The sequence below is a fragment of the Pagrus pagrus genome (genome assembly GCF_965226575.1).
Source record: "Pagrus pagrus genome assembly, chromosome: 18".
Classification (NCBI taxonomy): Eukaryota; Metazoa; Chordata; class Actinopteri; order Spariformes; family Sparidae; genus Pagrus; species Pagrus pagrus.
The window spans coordinates 29272980-29294786 of record NC_140202.1 but is presented as its reverse complement, the minus strand read 5'-3'; the positions used below and the strand labels follow the sequence as shown (position 1 = coordinate 29294786).

Genomic DNA, 21807 nt, shown 5'->3' with positions numbered 1-21807 from the left:
AAGCTGATGTTTGCTGAACCACTCGCTGTTTATACACCTGTTTGTCTGCTCAGGTGTGTGTGTGTGTGTGTGTGTGTGTGTGTGTGTGTGTGTGTGTGTGTGTGTGTGTGTGTGTGTGTGTTATTTGAACGTAATCTCTCTGCTCAGTGTTTGTTGATGGAGACAGAGGAGCTGCTGATGGACTCACAGATATTTAAATGAGACCTGATCTGCAGCTTCTCTCACCTGGATGATATCATCACTGCTGTCAGACCCACACACTGACCATAAAACTAACTCCACCTGTAACGACTCCATGTTACAGCTGTACCTAACAATGTGGCCACTGAGAGTAGAAACGTGACACTATGATAGAACATGGACTGTAAATAAAAAAGATTTTATCTGCCCTGAGTCATGTCTGCAGGCCAACAAGTTTCAGCAATTAGGTTGCGCAACCTGAATGTTGCCTGAAAGACAAACTTCAGGGTGTAAAAACAAATAATTTCTGCAGCTGATTGAGCTCACAGTGATGACTGATTACAAATCAATACTCTGATTAGCTCAGATCGATCAGGACATCTAAACATATAGAATATTAAAGTGTTTTAACACTTTTTAAACGATACAAACTTAATAAATTAAGATAAACGTTAATATGTTTAAACAGACGCGGCTTCCTTTCATTTAAATGAACCATGTAATAATCAACTCATATTTTAATTTTATGTACAATATTGAATCCAATCAAAAACAGTTTGTCAGCAGCTGTTCTTCAGCTTTCTGTCACATCACATGATCTTCATCAGCACATTTATGTTGAGCTCCATTTAAAACTCATAAATATTCTGTTGAGATTGTAATCTGAGGCGAAATCTGGATGATGTCAGTCAATAATCAATAAGTGAAGATGATGTTCAGAGGATGATTGAAAAGTTTAAAGTTTGAAGAAGAAGATCCAGATTTTCTTCTTCCTGTCGCTCCTCTGGAAGCTGATTATTATCGAAGTTCACTTCACAGAGTTTATTACCAAAACCTGCAGAGTCCTGGATTTATTACCCACAATTCATCTTGATTCATATACCGCTCTCTGTGGGAGGATCAGGGAGGGGGGGCCGGTCTGAGGGAGGAAGACGAGGAGAAATGAAAAAGATGAAGAGAAGTCTGACTGATGGAGGCATGACAGAGGGGGGGGCGATCGAGGGGAGAGATGAGAGAGGGGGGGGCGGAGCTCCCAGCATGGAAGCTCAAAGCTCCGCCTCCACCTGGTGTCTGACAGATCAGAAACCCTCACCATGGTAACCAGCCTGCAGCAGCACTGCTACACAGTGGAAACCATGGCAACAGTCGTCAAGGAAGCAGAGGAAGGATGCAAGAGAGAGAGGAAGTGGTGCTGAAGAGAGGAAGTGATACTGAAGAGAGGAAGTGATACTGAAGAGAGAAAGTGGTGTTGAAGAGGGTAAGTGGTGATGAAACAGTACTTGTAGTGATGAAGCGGTACTCGTAGTGATGAAGCGGTACTCATTGATGAAGCGGTACTTGTAGAGATGAAGCGGTACTCGTAGTGATGAAGCGGTACTCGTAGTGATGAAGCGGTACTTGTAGAGATGAAGCGGTACTTGTAGAGATGAAGCGGTACTCGTGATGAAGCGGTACTTGTAGAGATGAAGCGGTACTCGTAGTGATGAAGCGGTACTTGTAGAGATGAAGCGGTACTTGTAGAGATGAAGCGGTACTCGTGATGAAGCGGTACTCGTAGAGATGAAGCGGTACTCGTAGTGATGAAGCGGTACTCGTAGAGATGAAGCGGTACTCGTAGTGATGAAGCGGTACTTGTAGAGATGAAGCGGTACTCGTAGTGATGAAGCGGTACTCGTAGTGATGAAGCGGTACTCGTAGTGATGAAGCGGTACTCGTAGTGATGAAGCGGTACTTGTAGAGATGAAGCGGTACTCGTGATGAAGCGGTACTCGTAGAGATGAAGCGGTACTCGTAGTGATGAAGCGGTACTTGTAGAGATGAAGCGGTACTCGTGATGAAGCAGTACTTGTAGAGATGAAGCGGTACTCGTGATGAAGCAGTACTTGTAGAGATGAAGCGGTACTCATTGATGAAGCGGTACTTGTAGAGATGAAGCGGTACTCATTGATGAAGCGGTACTCGTAGTGATGAAGCGGTACTTGTAGAGATGAAGCGGTACTTGTGATGAAGCGGTACTTGTAGAGATGAAGCGGTACTCATTGATGAAGCGGTACTTGTAGAGATGAAGCGGTACTCGTGATGAAGCTGTACTTGTAGAGATGAAGCGGTACTCATATTGATGAAGCGGTACTTGTAGAGATGAAGCGGTACTCGTAGTGATGAAGTGGTTCTTGTAGTGATGAAGTGGTACTCGTAGTAGTGAACCATTAAACCTGTGTCAGTTTCAACACAAATCCATCTTTACTTCTCTTGGCTCCGCCCCTGCGCCTCACACCTGAACACCCACCCTCGTGACCCCTCCACCCTCGCCGCGGTAACACCCCGCCCGCCTCCATTAACCTCATAAAAGTCACTTCTGTTCTGGTATCGCTTCAGTATCACCCAGCCTATTGCTGCTAACCCCCACCAATATCATGGCTCCGCCATCTTTTAACACCCCGCCCCTCTGTGTTAACACCACCCCTCCATGGTAACACCTTAATCCCGCCCTCGCTCTGCCGCAGCGGCGTGCTGAAATATGTTTCAAATGCCGCTGTAATCCTCGGAGGAGAAGAAGAAGAGAGAGAACACTCCATGCTGGAGGATTCCTCTCCTCCCCCCCGCCGCTCGCCAATCCCTCGCTCCCTCTCCTCATCTCTCAGGGATTATCTCCCCGCCGCAGCCGGGACTTCTGGGAAATATTAGAAAAGTGGGGGAGGCATCTCCCTGAGCGCTCCCAGTGTCTCTCTGCCTCTCTCTCTCCTTCATATGACAGCTGCTGCTGCTTTTTATTGAGTTAATATCAGGTAATTACAGGTTATTACAGCTTATTAAAGCTCCTCTCAGGGAGGTTGTTGGTTTGATTCCCACAGGCACACTGCTCTGTAAAGGACTACTACACTGTTTTCAGACACACAATCACCTGTCGCCGGGCAGATTGCACTCTGGAGAATCATGTTGATGACATTAATGATCTCATAGTGAGAGAAGAGTTTGAATTGATCGATCTTTATTTAATCTTTATGACACAACAACAAGGAACCACATATCAATGAATAATGTCAGAAAGATCATTAGTGCAGAATTGAATTTAATTATTTTCATTATTGATCAATCTGTGGATTATTTTATGGATTCATTGATAAGTTGTTTACTGCAACTTAAATCTTTGAATTGATGCAGTTGTAGTTTGATCGATCTGAGGTTCAGATTGTGAAGCGTTGCTCAAACGGATGAATGTTTTAATGAACTGAGATATTCAAAAACAAACCAGCCAATAAGCTACAGCACACACTGCACATGGTTATGACATCATGAGTCCTGTCAGCAGGTGTGACGTCCACGCTCATACACTCACATTCATCTGATCTGTGTAATATTAATCTCTTTAGAAGAGACTGCCGGCTGCTGTCAATGAATCTCTGTAAAGTTAAAGGTATCCGAGGTGTGTACATTACCATGGTAACTCTTAGAGGAAGTGATGTTACAGGTTGGTGTGTGTGTGTGTGTGTGTGTGTGTGTGTGTGTGTGTGTGTTAATGTGTGTTAATGTGTCAATGTATCAGATCAATAATCAGATATTTTTCCTCCTCAGTGTAAACGGTTGGAACAGGATCTGATTCAGGAGAGAGAGCAGTGGGCGAGTGAGGTAAACACACACACACGCTCTCTGTGTTGAATGATGATGATGGGATGTCTGCTCCATCGTCATGACAACCTGCCGTGGAGACGCTGCTGCAGCTTGTTTGCCAACAACTTGTTATTCAAACTGGGTCGCTGTATGTGTGAGTGTGTGTGTGTGTGTGTGTTTGTGTGTGTGTGTGTGTGTGTGTGTGTGTGTGTGTGTGTGTGTGTGTGTTCGTGTCTGACTGTGTTTGTGTGTGTGGGTCTGAGTGTGTGTGTGTGTGTGTGTGACTGTGTGTGTATGTGTGTGTGGGTCTGACTGTGTGTGACTGTGTGTGTGTGTGTGTGTGTGTGTGTGTGTGTGTGTGTGTGTGTGTGTGTGTGTGTGAGAGAGGGTGTGTGTGTGTGAGTGTGTGACTGTGAGTGTGTTTAGTCTGAAGCTTCAGGTTAGACTCAGTCAGGTGAAACAGGTGAAGGTCAGGTGTTCAGTTGTGATGAAGTTAGGTGTCGTGGAAACATTTTGTCAGTGAGAGTTTTCACATGAATAGAAAGACAAACGTGTGTGTGTGTGTGTGTGTGTGTGTGTGTGTGTGTGTGTGTGTGTGTGTGTGTGAGTGAGTGAGCACAGTGAAGTGTTGGACTGTTAAATGTTGGTAAAGCCAGTTTGAGCAGGAGGTCCAGCAGCTCGTCTCCTGATGGTTTGAATATCTCATGATGTATTTCTGTCTGTTGTTTCAGACTCAGTAGAATCTGTTGTTTTGTTCGATCTTCCTCCTGCAGCTCTGTCTGTTTTCTGCTGCTGCTGAAATATATTACATTTTGTTATTAATGTAGCACTCACTCGTTTTTTTCTCCATGAAGTCTGTTAATTAGGCTGGAGGGCTCCGGGGGGATTAGAGCCTGGAGAGGTTTTTAATTTCCAACAGAAACACCAACAGCTGCTGTTCAATTAACCGACAGACTGTCAGAGAGCCGCCCGAAACACAGAGCCCAAACCAGAGAACACCAAGTTCACACCACAAAACAGTGAAGCTGAAACCAGAAAAAACTGAACTGAAGCCACAAAACACTGAACTGAAACCACAAAACCCTGAAGCCACAAAACACTGAACTGAAGCTGAAACCACAAAACACTGAAGCTGAAGCCACAAAACACTGAACTGAAGCCACAAAACACTGAAGCTGAAGCCACAAAACACTGAAGCTGAAGCCACAAAACACTGAACTGAAACCACAAAACACTGAACTGAAGCCACAAAACACTGAAGCTGAAGCCACAAAACACTGAAGCTGAAACCACAAAACACTGAAGCTGAAGCCACAAAACACTGAACTGAAGCCACAAAACACTGAAGCTGAAGCCACAAAACCCTGAACTGAAGCCACAAAGCACTGAAGCTGAAACCACAAAACCCTGAACTGAAGCCACAAAACACTGAAGCTGAAACCACAAAACACTGAACTGAAACCACAAAACCCTGAACTGAAGCCACAAAACACTGAACTGAAGCCACAAAACACTGAAGCTGAAACCACAAAACACTGAACTGAAACCACAAAACACTGAACTGAAGCCACAAAACCCTGAACTGAAGCCACAAAACACTGAACTGAAGCCACAAAGCACTGAAGCTGAAACCACAAAGAACTGAAGCTGAAGCCACAAAACACTGAACTGAAGCCACAAAGCACTGAAGCTGAAACCACAAAACACTGAACTGAAGCCACAAAACACTGAACTGAAGCCACAAAGCACTGAAGCTGAAACCACAAAACACTGAACTGAAGCCACAAAACCCTGAACTGAAGCCACAAAACACTGAACTGAAGCCACAAAACACTGAAGCTGAAACCACAAAACACTGAACTGAAACCACAAAACCCTGAACTGAAGCCACAAAACACTGAACTGAAGCCACAAAACCCTGAACTGAAGCCACAAAACACTGAACTGAAGCCACAAAGCACTGAAGCTGAAACCACAAAACACTGAACTGAAGCCACAAAACACTGAACTGAAGCCACAAAGCACTGAAGCTGAAACCACAAAACACTGAACTGAAGCCACAAAACACTGAACTGAAGCCACAAAGCACTGAACTGAAGCTGAAGCCACAAAACCCTGAACTGAAACCACAAAACACTGAACTGAAACCACAAAACACTGAACTGAAGCCACAAAACACTGAACTGAAGCCACAAAGCACTGAAGCTGAAACCACAAAACACTGAAGCCGAAGCCACAAAACACTGAACTGAAGCCACAAAACACTGAACTGAAACCACAAAACCCTGAACTGAAACCACAAAACACTGAACTGAAGCTGAAACCACAAAACACTGAACTGAAACCACAAAACCCTGAACTGAAGCCACAAAACACTGAACTGAAGCCACAAAACCCTGAACTGAAGCCACAAAACCCTGAACTGAAGCCACAAAACACTGAACTGAAGCCACAAAACACTGAACTGAAACCACAAAACACTGAACTGAAACCACAAAACCCTGAACTGAAGCCACAAAACACTGAACTGAAGCCACAAAACACTGAACTGAAGCCACAAAGCACTGAAGCTGAAACCACAAAACACTGAAATGAAGCCACAAAACACTGAACTGAAGCCACAAAGCACTGAAGCTGAAACCACAAAACACTGAACTGAAGCCACAAAACACTGAACTGAAGCCACAAAGCACTGAAGCTGAAACCACAAAACACTGAAGCCGAAGCCACAAAACACTGACCTGAAGCCACAAAACACTGAACTGAAACCACAAAACCCTGAACTGAAGCTGATGCCACAAAGCACTGAAGCTGAAGCCACAAAACCCTGAACTGAAACCACAAAACCCTGAACTGAAGCCACAAAACACTGAACTGAAGCCACAAAACACTGAAGCTGATGCCACAAAACCCTGAACTGAAGCTGAAACCACAAAACCCTGAACTGAAGCCACAAAACACTGATGCTGAAACCACAAAACACTGAACTGAAACCACAAAACCCTGAACTGAAGCTGATGCGACAAAACACTGAACTGAAGCTGATGCCACAAAACACTGAAGCTGAACTTTCAACCTGAACTGTCAGTTCATCTGAAATGGAGAGTTTGTTTTATCCAAAGAAGAATAAAGGACACTGAAGCCCGGTGTGAAAACATGACATCAGTTCAGCTCTGTGAAGACCTCCACTGGAGAATCAGCATGAAAACAAAGGAGTGAAACAGACACAGTGTTGTTGTGTTGTTGCGTTCACATACTTAGGCGTCTTTGTGCTGCTGCTGCTGCTGCTGCTGCTGCTGATGATATAAAGTCAGGTCAGCGTACTGATGAGTCGTCTCTTCAACAGTAGTATTATTATTATCACTGGATCTCTGTTTAACAGGACCTGTGACTCCTGTTAAAAGTCCAGGCAGGTTAGTTTCATTACCACCTCCTCCTCCTCCTCCTCCCCCCTCCCCTTCATTGACCTTAACTCCTCATGTTAAAGGTCAGCCCGGTGTCGCTCCTGCTTACTGATCATCTCATTTGGAAATTATTCTGATTAATAAGTCGAGCGGCTCTTTTGAAGCGTCTCGTCCGGCCCGGCTGGAGAAGACACATATTGACTCTCTGGGTTTGGTTTCTCTTTTGATGTCTCACTTTAAACTCGCAGACCTTGAGAGCTTTAATTAGCATAGAGGAGGAGGAGGAGGTCAGGATCAGGTCTGTATTCTCTGCTGGAGGCGACCTCCACCCTGTTTGACCAGAGACAAAGTGAGGTACCACATCCTGTACCTGTCAGCCTACAGATTCAAACCTGCTGCAGCTGTGTGAGGAGAGGGGAGGAGGTGAGGAGGAGGAGAGGGGAGGAGAGGAGAGAGGAGGAGAGGAGAGAGGATGGTGTGAGGAGAGAGGAGGTGAGGAGAGAGGAGGTGAGGAGGAGGAGAGGGGAGGAGAGGAGAGAGGATGGTGTGAGGAGAGAGGAGGTGAGGAGAGAGGAGGTGAGGAGGTAGAGAAGGTGAGGAGAGGGGAGGAGGTGAGGAGAGAGGAGGTGAGGAAGAGGAGAGGAGAGAGGATGGTGTGAGGAGAGAGGAGGTGAGGAGAGAGGAAGAGGTGAGGAGAGGAGAGAGGAGGATGTGAGGAGAGAGGAGGTGAGGAAAGAGGAGGTGAGGACAGGGGACCAGGTGAGGAGAGAAGACGAGGTGAGGAGAGAGGAGGTGAGGAGAGGGGAGGAGGTGAGGAGACAGGAGAGAGGAGGTGAGGAGAGAGGAGGGGAGGAGAGGAGAGGGGATGGTGTGAGGAGAGAGGAGGTGAGGAGAGGTGAGGAGACAGGAGAGAGGAGGTGAGGAGGAGGAGAGGGGAGGAGAGGAAAGAGGATGGTGTGAGGAGAGAGGAGGTGAGGAGAGAGGAAGAGGTGAGGAGAGGAGAGAGGAGGTGAGGACAGGGGACCAGGTGAGGAGAGAGGACGAGGTGAGGAGAGAGGAGGTGAGGAGAGAGGAGGAGGAGAGGGGAGGAGAGGAGAGAGGATGGTGTGAGGAGAGAGGAGAGGAGAGAGGAGGTGATATGTCAGGATTTTTGGTTGGGTTTTGATTGGCTGGATCTCTGATGTGTTCTTCTCACACCTGCAGTTAGTTTATTAGGTTAATTGTTGCGTTTCCTCTCTTGTACCACGTGGATTCAAAGGAACAGTTCTGCTATAAAGTCAAACTCAACTCATCTCCTCCTGATGATATACAGTCAGGCTCAGCCATCATCTCCTCCTGATGATATAAAGTCAGGCTCAGTCATCATCTCCTCCTGATGATATAAAGTCAGGCTCAGCCATCGTCTCCTCCTGATGATATAAAGTCAGGCTCAGTCATCATCTCCTCCTGATGATATAAAGTCAGGCTCAGCCATCGTCTCCTCCTGATGATATAAAGTCAGGCTCAGCCATCATCTCATGATGATATAAAGTCAGGCTCAGTCATCATCTCCTCCTGATGATATGAAGTCAGGCTCAGCCATCATCTCATGATGATATAAAGTCAGGCTCAGCCATCGTCTCCTCCTGATGATATAAAGTCAGGCTCAGCCATCATCTCCTCCTGATGATATAAAGTCAGGCTCAGTCATCGTCTCCTCCTGATGATATAGTCAGGCTCAGCCATCATCTCCTCCTGATGATATAAAGTCAGGCTCAGCCATCATCTCCTCCTGATGATATAAAGTCAGGTGAAGTCTCGTAGTCCATCTCCCTAGAACATTTCTGGAGCTTCACAGTAAAACAGAGTTGCAGCATTCTGCTAAACAACTGAAGCAGCTGGAGACTTGATTTAAAAGAGAAAAACATCATACAGCATCATTAAAGGTTGACAGTGTCAGACTGTCTCGTTTGACTCCCAGAATGCACCTGGAGTTCAGTCCAGGAGCTGACTGAGTAATGATCAGCTGCCTTCATACAATTACATCCTCATTAAGTGTGTTGACTCTCATGTTCCTTAATTAGTCCATTAGTTAATTAATCCTTTATTCAAACACAGTCTCACTGAGATCAACATCTTGATCTCTCTGTGCAGGAACACACCACACACACACGCACACACACCACACACACACTTAATCACGCACACACACCACACACACACTTAATCACACACACAGTCCAACACACAGTTAAAGTACTTCACAGATGTACAGATGGCTCTGATATAAATCTGGTCCGTCTCTGCTCCAGGAAGACGTAAATACTTTTGAACTTGTTGTTTCATGAGCAGAGAAAACAGAAAAGGTGCTGTGGTGTCCTACAACAACCAGAATGCATCACATTGAACAGTAAACACTGCCGCTGATGGATGACGTACTGCAAGGTGGGCGGGGCTTGGCTTTGGCACAGACTCCATTTTGAAAGAGAAACGGTGAAGCAGCCAGCTGGTGTCAGGGCTAAATGTATAATGACTACTGATGACATCTGATCACCAATCAATATGAGCCTAATTAAAAGGGCTCCAATCAGAGTGGACCTTAGATAAAAGAACAGTCTGCTCTGAGGGCCTTCATCATCACCATCATCATCACTCACAGATCGTCTGTTCTGCTAATGTAGACTTGAATGAGTTGACTATCAGGTTGTAAATGTGATTGACGTGTGTTTTGTCCAATCAGGAGGAGCTGCTGAAGCTTCATAGAGAGAGAGGCGGAGCTCTGGCGGACAGACGGCAACTGGAGGCGGAGCTACAGGTGCTACAAGCCAATCACAGGTCAGACCATTGAAAAGTAGAAAGTGTCAGACAGTAAATAAAGTTGCATGATTGTTCACAACAGAGACAACATAGTCTGTGGTTTTATAGAAATATATGTTACAGACATTTTAAACAGTCAGAAGAACCTGCTCTTATTAAAGGGTTGACTAAAGTATAACACGACAGACATGTATAGAATAAATGCACCACGACACAATTATGATTACAACATTTTCACTACAAACTATCAATGGTTTTTGTATTAACAACCAGGATTTGGGGCGCTCCAGTAGCTTAGTAGGTAGAGCGAGCATCTCATGTACAGAGGCCAAGTCTGACCTGTGGCTCTTTGCTGCATGTCATCCCTCCTCTCGCTCATCCCACTTCCTGTCATTTATCCCAGCTGTCCTATGAATAAAGCCATAAAAGGCAAACAAACAAAAGAAAAAGGATTTGGTCTCTAAAATGTGATCAAATATAAGTGATGATCAGTCAGATACAACAGGAGATCAACTTTATTTCTTTTAAAAAACTGAATCCTGTTCAGTTTTTGATATCATATAGATTCTAAATCATCATTCGTTGTCCAATCAGCTGACAGAAAATGATGTATTGATAATTGACTGATAATTGATAGTTGGTCTTTGTTGGTGCTGGTTGAGATGAAAGTCACACAGCGACAGGGTTTGATATTGGAGCTTTATTTAAAATGAACATGCAGAACAATGAAGGCTTTTAGTCTTTACATGACAATAAAATGATTCTGCTGTCAACACTGAGGTGAGTCCACAGAGATCAGGGAGGTATCAATAAAATATGTATGTACTCACATGTAATCCATCAGTAAGATCAAAGGTCACAGGATGATTCATAATGTTTAATGCTTCAGAAGTTTTCCTTTCTATCAAAGAGTTTGTTACAGGGCATTTTAAGATGTATGTAACATTCTCTGTGTAGCAGGAGGAAGGAAGCTTTTACATCAGGGATGATTTAATCAGATTATCACACTGGAACACAACCATGTTGTAATGGACATCAGTCTGGGACTGTTAGACCATTGGCACCTGAGTACCTGCTCTACAAACTTGAGCTTAAAAGTAGGGCTGCCCGATAAATCGAATTTTCATCGTCATCGCGATATGAACATGTGCGATAAACACATCGCAAAAGACGGAAGTACACCTGCTCTTCTTCATCGTACAGGTTACATTACCCATTAAACAAAAGGAGGCGCCACCTAGTGGCGCTACGTTAAATAACTCTGACTGTTACAACGTGTTACAAAGACAAGTACTGTGTGAGCACATCAGCACATCATGTGGTACATGTCTGAAACCTAACAAAGTTAACATGCTGGTTTTCTTGGCCAAGAACTTGTGTTAAGGGAATAACTAAGGTTGTAACTTGACCTAAAGGGTCGACATGTTTTCCTGATTGTATTTTCTCTTGATTTATTGGGCCGGCCCTGCTCTATTTCAGTTCATACTATAGATCTCTGCACCTTGTTAGGCAGAGTCAAGGGCCTCGATGACTGTGATGAGAGACATTACAGTTAATATATTTTTTTTTTTCTTTATTTCAACTCTGCATGGTAAGAGATGTTTTGGTTGAGTTTACAAGAAAATAGTTTAAAGGGAGCAGGGGAAATTAAACTTTAATTTCATATAATTATAATGTCTTATTTAAATTAATGTTCTGCTTAATTGGTTGGGTATTCATGTGCAGTTTGTTCGATAAAAGCATGTTAAATAATTTATATCATTCTTTATTCAGTGGGCATCGGCTATTCAATGTTTCAGGTCTATGTTAGCTGTCTACATATTAATGCGGAAACACTATTATTAACTGTATAGTTAATAATATGCAAACTTCACTATTTGTTTATTTATCGCAAGTTATATCGTCATCGCAATATTGAACAGTGTTATTGCACATCGCAGATTTTCCTCATATCGTGCAGGCCTACTTAAAAGCAAACTTTCTAAATGAAGTCGTCCAGAGTTACATACAGGTCTGAGTCCTGACAGCTGACTTTAGGGTGAACTCCAGTAGATGAAATCATTATGTTTCTATCAGGTGTGATAATGTGATAATGTGTGACATCCAGTTAGAGCATGTAGTGAGCAGACGTAAGTGGAGAGGCTCCCGACTAATTTTAATATTCTACCTTTAAGACCTCCTTTGTGTTATACTTTTTGCCATATAGCAAGTTGCTGAACGTGCTACGAATGCATTTGGTTGAAGAAATGACATCAAAACATATTAAGCAACAAGGAATACAAACTCACACAACTCGGGCTACTTCACTAGCTGGTAAGCTAGCTAAAATGGCTCAGATACTACCCCAACCCCAGGCGAGACATCTCAACCCACTCTTGAAGGTACAAGCGAGCCCGTCACAATTCAACAACTGTCCTCCCTGCTGGAAAACCACCGGAACAGTATCAAGGAAGATATTACAACGCCAATACAGGCTTCATCGCAATCATTACAAGCCTCTGTGGACGCGCTACGAGGGAAGGTGGTTTCATTTAACAAACGTCTCACCGAAACAGAAACAATAGTTGGAGAAAAGCGGCTCATTTCGGTTGAAGCGACCATTACAACCATGCAGTCTCAGAACAAACTTCTTCAAGACCGTGTAGAGGACCTTGAAAACAGGTCCCGACGATCCAACCTCCGCATTGTGAATATACCGGAGGGTAGTGAGACTGGCAGGGAACCGAAGCAGTTCATAATGGACTTGTTGATGAGACGGTGGGACTGGAGGTGTACGTCTCACCTCCGCTGATTGACCGCGCACATCACACCGGACCGGTACCAGGATGAGGATTCTCCAAGTCCAGGTCTTTCATTGTGTGCTTCCATAACTACCATAACGAGTCCCTGCTACTGTCCCTGCTGCTGCTGTTGCTGTCCCTGCTGCTACTCCTGTCCCTGCTGCTACTGCTGTCCTTGATGCTGTCCCTGCTGCTGCTGCTGCTGCTGTCCCTGCTGCTGCTCCTGTCCCTGCTGCTACTCCTGTCCCTGCTACTGCTCCTGTCCCTGTTGCTACTGCTGTCCCTGCCGCTGCTGCTTTCCCTGCTGCTGCTCCTGTCCCTGCTGCTACTGCTGTCCCTGCCGCTGCTGCTGTCCCTGTTGCTACTGCTGTCTCTGCTGCTGCTCCTGTCCCTGCAGTGGAAAATGTTTTGGACACCAAGGCCAGAATTCCCGAGCTGTGTGAGTGGTTCGTTCAAGGCCTGTAAGGTAGGACCAGAGCTAGACTTGGGGTTGAGCTAGACCAAGGTTTTAAATGGCTTGGCACCTCCATATTTATGTGAGCTCACCAACATTTACTCTCCAGCTAAAGCGCTGAGATCGTCCTCTGATGGCTCTCAACGTCCCAAGAGCCAAACTGAAGAGTTAAGTTGACAGAGCGTTTTCAGTGGCTGCTCCTAAATTGTGGAACTCTTTGCCTCTGCAAATTAAAACTGCTCGGACCGCCGAAACGTTCAATGCATTGCTAAAAACCTACCTTTTTTCATTGGCTTTTAATTCTAGTTAGACATGGACATCTTGCCTCCACGTACCATTGTTTTGTGTCCCCTGCTTGTTTGATGTATCTACTTGTATTGTGAATTCCTGAAACTGTGAAGCACTTTGGTCAACTGATGGTTTTTTTTAAATGTGCTATATACATAAATTTGACCTTGACCTTGGGGTTGTCAAAAGCTTTTGTAAACACAAAGGCAACATTACTCAAATGTGGAAGGACATTTGTTTTTTTTGTTTCGATGATGTTGAAGTTACTGCCCGGGCTTGTACACTTTTCTCCACATGGGGAGAGGTAGGAGTAGATGAACAGGACATTATTTTGCCTGTTGTTCGTCAATGGCCTTAAGTGTCTCAGAACATGAGGTTCTGCATGTACCGGTCCTACAGGTTTGGCTACGACCACATTGTTGCCTATGTATACATCACTGTCGTTAAGAGTGTCTTCAACATTTCATCTGTAGCGGTCATTCTGGAGGACTTGATGAAGGTCTTCTGGGTTGAGGTGTGTTGGGATGTTTGCAGCCAGACAGAACTGTCCATTTATTCTGTACCTGTCAAAGGTAAAAGATGCAAAAACACACAGCTGAGAAGATGTGACACAGAGTGGATATATATAGTATACTGAACTTCAGCTCATCAGAAAACTAGAGTCGTATTCACAGAGGATCTGATCTGTCCTCCAACAGTTTGTAAGAGTTTCTTCATCAAAATGATCTGATGGGACAGATCGGAGGGACTGGAGCTCATTATGTTTTCTGTTATTTGGGTTAAGAAATGTCCACTCACTCTGCCCTGATTCCTTTTACAACCTGAGTCAACCACTGCTGGTCCACAGCAGTCAAACTTTAGCCAGCCAACAGCAGGAACACCAGCGTCATCCAGGAAAGAGGTTTCAGCTATACAACAGGCAGGGTTAACATCAGAACATCAGATCATCAGAACATCAGAACATCAGATCATCAGAACATCACATCATCAGATCATCAGCGTATTAACAGCAGCAACAGTCTACAGTGATGACAGCGCCCACTACAGGCCTCAGAGTTCAGTATAGCCTAAATGTGAACCAACAAACATCCTATAGATTTATCTGTTCACCAGAACCAGAACCGTCACCATCAGTGACGCAAACAACTCAGTTTTCATATAAATTTGGGCGACTTGAGTCTTTAGGGGTAGGAGTCTGTATCCAGACCTTTAGACTCCAGCTGTGAAACTATGTTTGTTATTTTTTATTCATTTCATTTAATCTTTTACCTCATTCAGACTAACAAGGATTAACTTTTGAGCCTGATTAAGTCATGGCTTGAGTTTAAATTCTTTTGCACCTTAAGACTCAATTTAAACCTCTCTGAACCTCAGTTTAGTTTTTTCTTTAAAGCTAGATCAAATTTAATTCTGCTGCACCAAAACTTTAAACTGTGATCCAGTATTAACTTTAAACTTACACTGGATGAGGTTTAACTTTTAACACGGCTCTCTTGTTTAAATGAACTGAACAAAATAATAAAGTTAGTGGAATAAAATGGAGGACAGACTGAAACCAGATGAGTTTTGTGATGCTGCTGAACTTTGATCCAGATACCAGTTCAGGCAGTTCTGGATCTGAACTGAACAGGGGACTGGCTGTCACACAGGGCACTGACACAGATGCAGTTGATTCACTAACAGGACATTTCCACAGGTGCTAGCTCGGCTTGACTCAGCACATCAGATTTATATCTCCATGACAACAGGGCCACCTGCTTCCAGGTGTGTGTGAAACTAATGAGCTCCGGTGTTCAGTCGAAGACATTTAAAAGCAGCGGGTCCGTGGCTGTTACAGTGGTCAGAGGAGCGGCTGGATTATCCAAGATTCTGCACTAGCAAAGCTATGCTAATTCAGTAAAATTCCTATAAATCCTTCACAATAAAAGTCCTGTGTCAGTATGTCATTTAAAAGTTTTTATTCTGAAGCAGCAACATCAGGAAATGTTGTTTTCAGCAGCAGAAACTTAAAGTGACTCTTGAAACAGCTGAAAACAAACATGATGTCACTAACAGTTAATCTAATCTTTTAGCTAACTAGCAAACAACGTGACATTTTATAAAGAAATACAGAGCAGCTGACAGTTAACAGTCTTACCAGGTCCTGACAGCATGCAGATTTTATTAATATATTCATTTTAATGTGGGCACCATCTCCACATTGATGCAACTGTTTAACTTTGCTTTACTGCGCAGAGATTAATTTTTAATGGTGCAACAGATCTCTGCTTAGGGTTAGTTAGTTTTACTAAACTCTGATGAGAGCTAATCTCTAATGGTTTTAAACTCATCTTCAATTAAAGCAGCTCTGTGTAGTTTTAAAGAAGAAATTCAAACTGAGAATTTTAACATCTACGATATTAATGAGGTAATAATACAAACTTTCTCCATCAGTGAATAAACAAGCTGTTCTCAGAGTAAAATAAGGTCCCAGAACACTGTTTGAAGATAGAAAGGTAGCAGGGTCCGCCACATATAAACAACGTAAAGCTCCTTTAAGGTCAGTTTGTTTCTTCGGTTTATTCAGTCATGAAATAAAGAGTTTGATTATTTAGTTTGTTTCAGTCACTGAAGATCTTTCTCTTCTCATTAACATTTCTTCAACAAAACTACAGACTGCTCCTTTAACATAATCCTTGTTGATGCCACCCAGACTATGATCTGTTGTCCAAGAGAGACCAGAGAACAGTTCATCAGTCACTGGTTTGTCTTCTGCAGTTTTTAACCCTCGTTGACCTCACAGTTAATCAGGACACTCCAACAAGCTGAGTGTGTCAGTCTGGAGAGGTGGAGGACGGTCTGTGGCGTCTCACTCTGGAGAGGTGGAGGACGGTCTGTGGCGTCTCACTCTGGAGAGGTGGAGGACGGTCTGTGGCGTCTCACTCTGGAGAGGTGGAGGACGGTCTGTGGCGTCTCACTCTGGAGAGGTGGAGGACGGTCTGTGGCGTCTCACTCTGGAGAGGTGGAGGACGGTCTGTGGCGTCTCAGTCTGAGGAGGTGGAGGACGGTCTGTGGCGTCTCAGTCTGAGGAGGTGGAGGACGGTCTGTGGCGTCTCACTCTGGAGAGGTGGAGGACGGTCTGTGGCGTCTCAGTCTGGAGAGGTGGAGGACGGTCTGTGGCGTCTCAGTCTGAGGAGGTGGAGGACGGTCTGTGGCGTCTCACTCTGGAGAGGTGGAGGACGGTCTGTGGCGTCTCAGTCTGAGGAGGTGGAGGACGGTCTGTGGCGTCTCAGTCTGGAGAGGCGGAGGCGTCACTGAGGACGATAATTCGGCAGAGAAGAGCCGGGAGGACGCTCGAATGAGGAAGGAAGAGCTGATGTCATCACCTCGCTGTCCTCTGATGAACATCACAGCTGTCATGAAACAAACTGAGACTGAGCAGCAAACAAACATTATAACGAGCACGATGAAGGAGCTCAGTCGTTCACCACAACTTTACAAAATCACACTTGGTACCTAAAGATATCATGAAACCTGGAGATCAGTGACACCTGTCTGTAACACACCTGTCTGTATCACACCTGTCTGTATCACACCTGTCTGTAACACACCTGTCTGTATCACACCTGTCTGTATCACACCTGTCTGTAACACACCTGTCTGTATCACACCTGTCTGTCATCACGATGAGACTCAGATAATAAATGTTGTTCAGTGTTGGAGGATAAACATCTAGAAACAGGCTGTAAATCTGCAGCTGAACACTGAACCTGAACACGCTGCTCAGACTGTGAGCGTCCATACATCATCAGGATCAAGTCCGAACGCCTGCAGAGACTCAGAGGACCGAGCAGCAGCAGCACCGTCTGGACCGGGAACAGAAGCTAATTTCTTCACGTGTGTGTGTGTGCGTGTGTGCGTGTGTGTGTGTGTGTGTGTGTGTGTGTGTGACCACCATCAGAGAGAAGATCGGCTGTTTCACACATTCTGTCCTCCAGTAGGTTCAGATACTGGTTCTGGATCTGTTCTGAAGGCTCCTTCACATCAAACATCTGTTTGTCTCAGACTTGATGGAGGTCATGACCTCTGACCTTTGACCACTGACCTGCTGCTTGTTGGTTCAGGAGCTCAGTGGTCACTGTTACTCCTGACGGTATCCATGGAAACCATGGAAAGTCTTCCTGTTTAGTTAAAATGAGAAAAGCATGAAGACGTGAAAAACACCCGACTCCAGCCTGAAGAGAGGCTGGAAGGACTGGGTGGACTGGGTTTACTGGGTGAACTGGAAGGACTGGGTGGACTGGGTTTACTGAGTGAACTGGAAGGACTGAGGAGTGGACTAGGTTTACTGGGTGGACTGGGTTTACTGAGTGGACTAGGTTTACTGGGTGGACTGGGTTTACTGGATGAACTGGGTTTACTGGGTGAACTGGAAGGACTGAGTGGACTAGGTTTACTGGGTGGACTGGGTTTACTGGGTGAACTGGGTTTACTGGGTGAACTGGAAGGACTGGGTGGACTAGGTTTACTGGGTGGACTGGGTTTACTGAGTGAACTGGAAGGACTGAGGAGTGGACTAGGTTTACTGGGTGGACTGGGTTTACTGGGTGGACTGGGTTTACTGGGTTTACTGAGTGAACTGGAAGGACTGAGGAGTGGACTAGGTTTACTGAGTGGACTAGGTTTACTGGGTGGACTGGGTGGACTGGGTTTACTGGATGAACTGGGTTTACTGGGTGAACTGGGTTTACTGGGTGGACTGGGTTTACTGGGTGGACTTGTTGTGTCCTCTGCTGTCTGTCTGCTCTGTTTATATTAATTAGCCAGTCAGAGGCTTTTTATCAATAACCCAGATAATTGATAATCTATCAGCTCCATCACAGTGACGAGGTCAGACTGACACTGATCGCCGTCATTCAACTCAAAACTTTTATTTAAATGTGCCTACGACAGTGTGCTGTTACTGCTGAGCTGCTGACAGTGAACGCAGCAAGTGTTTTGACATGTTTCACTAGAACCATCAGCTGTTATTTATGAACACACGGTGACGTCATCGATAACGCTCAGGTGTTCAAACACGTCTAACTCTTCAAGCTGAGGGTGAAGATCATGTGATGTTTCTGTGATGTCATCCTGACTCCTCCTCCTCCTCCCTCAGCTCTCAGAACGTCCTCACCCCTCCTCCCTCGTTGCCCAGCGACGGCATCTCTCCAGCAGGTGAGGCCCCGCCCCCACAGGCCCCGCCCCTGCTGGTCCAGGTGCAGCAGTTGTCAAAGGAGAAGCAGAGTGTGGAGGCGGAGCTTCAGCGCTGTCAGGAGGCTGAGCGCGAGGCCAGCGAGAGAGTGCGCAGGTCAGATTCTACTTGTACACACACACCGGGACACACACACCTGTACACACACACTGGGACACACACACCTGACACACACACCTGACACACACACCGGGACACACACACTGGGACACACACACCTGACACACACACACACACCTGTACACACACACCTGACACACACACCGGGACACACACACTGGGACACACACACTGGGACACACACACCTGACACACACACACACACCTGTACACACACACCTGACACACACACACTGGGACACACACACCTGACACACACACACACCTGTACACAATATTAAATGTAGTTAAGTATCAAAGTATCGGTAAAGTAACTGATCCATATATTCACATGTCTGTTTATACTGAACTTGAAGTGAGACAGGAAGTGAGACAGGAAGTGAGACAGGAAGTGAAACATGTTGCAGCAGGCGTCAGACGACTCTCTGCGATGTGTTCAAAGACTGGTTAAGCGTGTGGGACTAAAGAGCTTTGGAGTGATGATTCATATTCAGCCAACGTTGTGATGAGGAAGAATTAATCCGTCAGATTTGAGCTCGTCCGGGCCGCCGCTCTGCCGCTCCGCCGCCGAATAACGTGACTTCTTCTTCTGCTGCTCCTCATCTCATCAGAGTGAAGATGAAGGGATGAGATTCATGATGAAAACAGCTTAAGTCGTCCGTCTGCGTCCCGCAACGTCCTCCTGGGCTCAAACCCGCCGCTCTAATTTGGCTGCCAGTGGGGGGGCGGCCCGGTTCTGAAGAGCTCCCAAGTTTCTGAACAGGAGAGTGTTTACTCTCGGGGGGGGGGGGGGGGGGTTATTACAGACAGGAAGTTTAATTTGGTGGGGAGAGAGGGCGAGCGAGTGAGAGAGAGAGGATGAGTGTTAGAAAGTCGTCCAGGGTCAATTTCCTCCTCCTCCTCCTCCTCCCACTTTCTCCTCCTCCTCCTCCTTCTCCTCCTTCTCCTCCTCCTCCTCCTCCTTCTCCTTCTCCTTCTCCTCCTTCTCCTTCTCCTTCTCCTTCTCCTCCTTCTCCTTCTCCTTCTCCTTCTCCTTCTCCTCCTTCTCCTCCTCCTCCTCCTTCTCCTTCTCCTTCTCCTTCTCCTTCTCCTCCTTCTCCTTCTCCTTCTTCTCCTTCTCCTCCTCCTCCCACTTTCTCCTCCTCCTCCTTCTCCTTCTCCTCCTTCTCCTTCTCCTTCTCCTCCTCCTCCTCCTCCTTCTCCTTCTCCTCCTCCTCCTTCTCCTTCTCCTCCTCCTTCCACTTTCTCCTCCTCCTTCCACTTTCTCCTCCTCCTCCTTCTCCTTCTCCTCCTCCTCCTCCTCCTTCTCCTTCTCCTTCTCCTCCTCCTCCTTCTCCTTCTCCTTCTCCTTCTCCTCCTCCTCCTCCTTCTCCTTCTCCTCCTCCTTCTCCTTCTCCTTCTCCTCCGCCTCCTCCTTCTCCTTCTCCTCCTCCTTCTCCTTCTCCTTCTCCTCCTCCTCCTGTCTGTCAGTCAGAGGAGGTTAAACTCTGATCATCAGCTCACATTTCCTCTAAATAGTTTGATGGTCGCTCTCTCGATGACGTCATCACAGACGGTCACAGTTCTTCCTGCTGGACTCGCAGCGCTTCTCTGACGTCATGCTGTTACCATAGCGACTGATGTCTCTGATGTTTACGTCGTGTTTGTTTGTGTTAAAGCGTCCTGTTCTTGCCTGCACATGTTTAAATGTGTTTTATAAATAAAGTTTATTCGACCTGATAGATCTGCTCCATCACAAGAGTAGAGCTAGTTAGCTGTTAGCTGTTAGCAGCCAGTGAGCAACAGAGTGCTGAGGTGCCTCAGAGAGCTAATAGCTAATGGAGCTACCAGCTAATAGAGCTAACAGCTAATGGAGCTAACAGCTAATGGGGCTAACAGATAATGGAGCTTACAGCCAATAGAGCTAACAGCTGACGGAGCTAACAGATAACAGAGCTAACAGCTAATAGAGCTAACAGAGCTAACAGCACAGCAGGACTGAGTGTTTCAAGTCAAACACATTGAACTTAACAGTGAATAAATGAAGTGGAGTACTGCAGAGTACACACATCAGTACATGCTGGAGGTAAAAGTACTTAACAGCGTTCATCAAACTACTGCCAGGCAGGGTTGTTGGTTCAACTGTGTAATAATGTTTTCTGACAGGAAGAAAATGTCTGTAAACGTAATCTTCAGGTTCTTGAAGGTTCTTGAAGGTTAACGTCAGTGTTTGTCTGCGTCTTCAGGCTGGAGCGTCTGGTCGAAGTCCTGAGGAAGAAAGTGGGAACAGGAAGCCTCCGAGCCGTCGTCTGACCTTCATCAGTCTGACCGATTATTTTTCAGTTTTTCTTCTTTGATTATTTCCTTGAATGTTCTTGTTATGTTTCCTCACACGGTTTATGTTGATGAATATTTGTTTCTAATAATCATGCAGATTTTTATAAACTTTGTGTTAAATATGATGATTAATAATCCATTTTAATATCTCGTGTCTGTTTGTGCTGTTGAAGTGATCCCAGAACGTTTCTGTCAATAAATCACATTATCTCAATCAAACTGCTGCGGTCCAGTTTTCATTCTGCACTGAACCATTCCTCTTCCTCCTCCTCCTCTTCTTCCTTCTTCTCTTCCTCCTCTTCCTCCTTCTCTTCCTCTTCCTCCTCCCCTTCCTCTTCCTCCTCCTCCTCTTCTTCCTTCTTCTCTTCCTCTTCCTCCTCCACCTCCTCCTCCCCCTCCTCTTCCTCCTCCTTCTCTTCCTCTTCCTCCTCCACTTCCTCCTCCTCCTCATCTTCCTTCTTCTCTTCCTCTTCCCTCCTCCTCTTCCTCCTCCTCCTCCTCCTCTTCCTCCTTCTCTTCCTCTTCCTCCTCCCCTTCCTCTTCCTCCTCCTCCTCTTCTTCCTTCTTCTCTTCCTCCTCTTCCTCCTTCTCTTCCTCTTCCTCCTCCCCTTCCTCTTCCTCCTCCTC

General features: G+C 45.6%; 1 protein-coding gene across 1 annotated transcript in view; it reads left to right on the top strand.

Annotated features, from left to right (window-relative positions):
- mipol1 (mirror-image polydactyly 1) overlaps nucleotides 1-21393 on the top strand; it is a 48260-nt gene extending 26867 nt beyond the window's left edge. Inside the window, 4 exon segments of the mRNA XM_084381889.1 lie at nucleotides 3754-3807; nucleotides 9913-10007; nucleotides 18649-18840; nucleotides 21090-21393. Of these exon segments, the coding sequence (XP_084238015.1) occupies nucleotides 3754-3807; nucleotides 9913-10007; nucleotides 18649-18840; nucleotides 21090-21156 (408 nt within the window). The 3' untranslated portion in view covers nucleotides 21157-21393.
- Nucleotides 21394-21807: the final 414 nt, after the last annotated feature.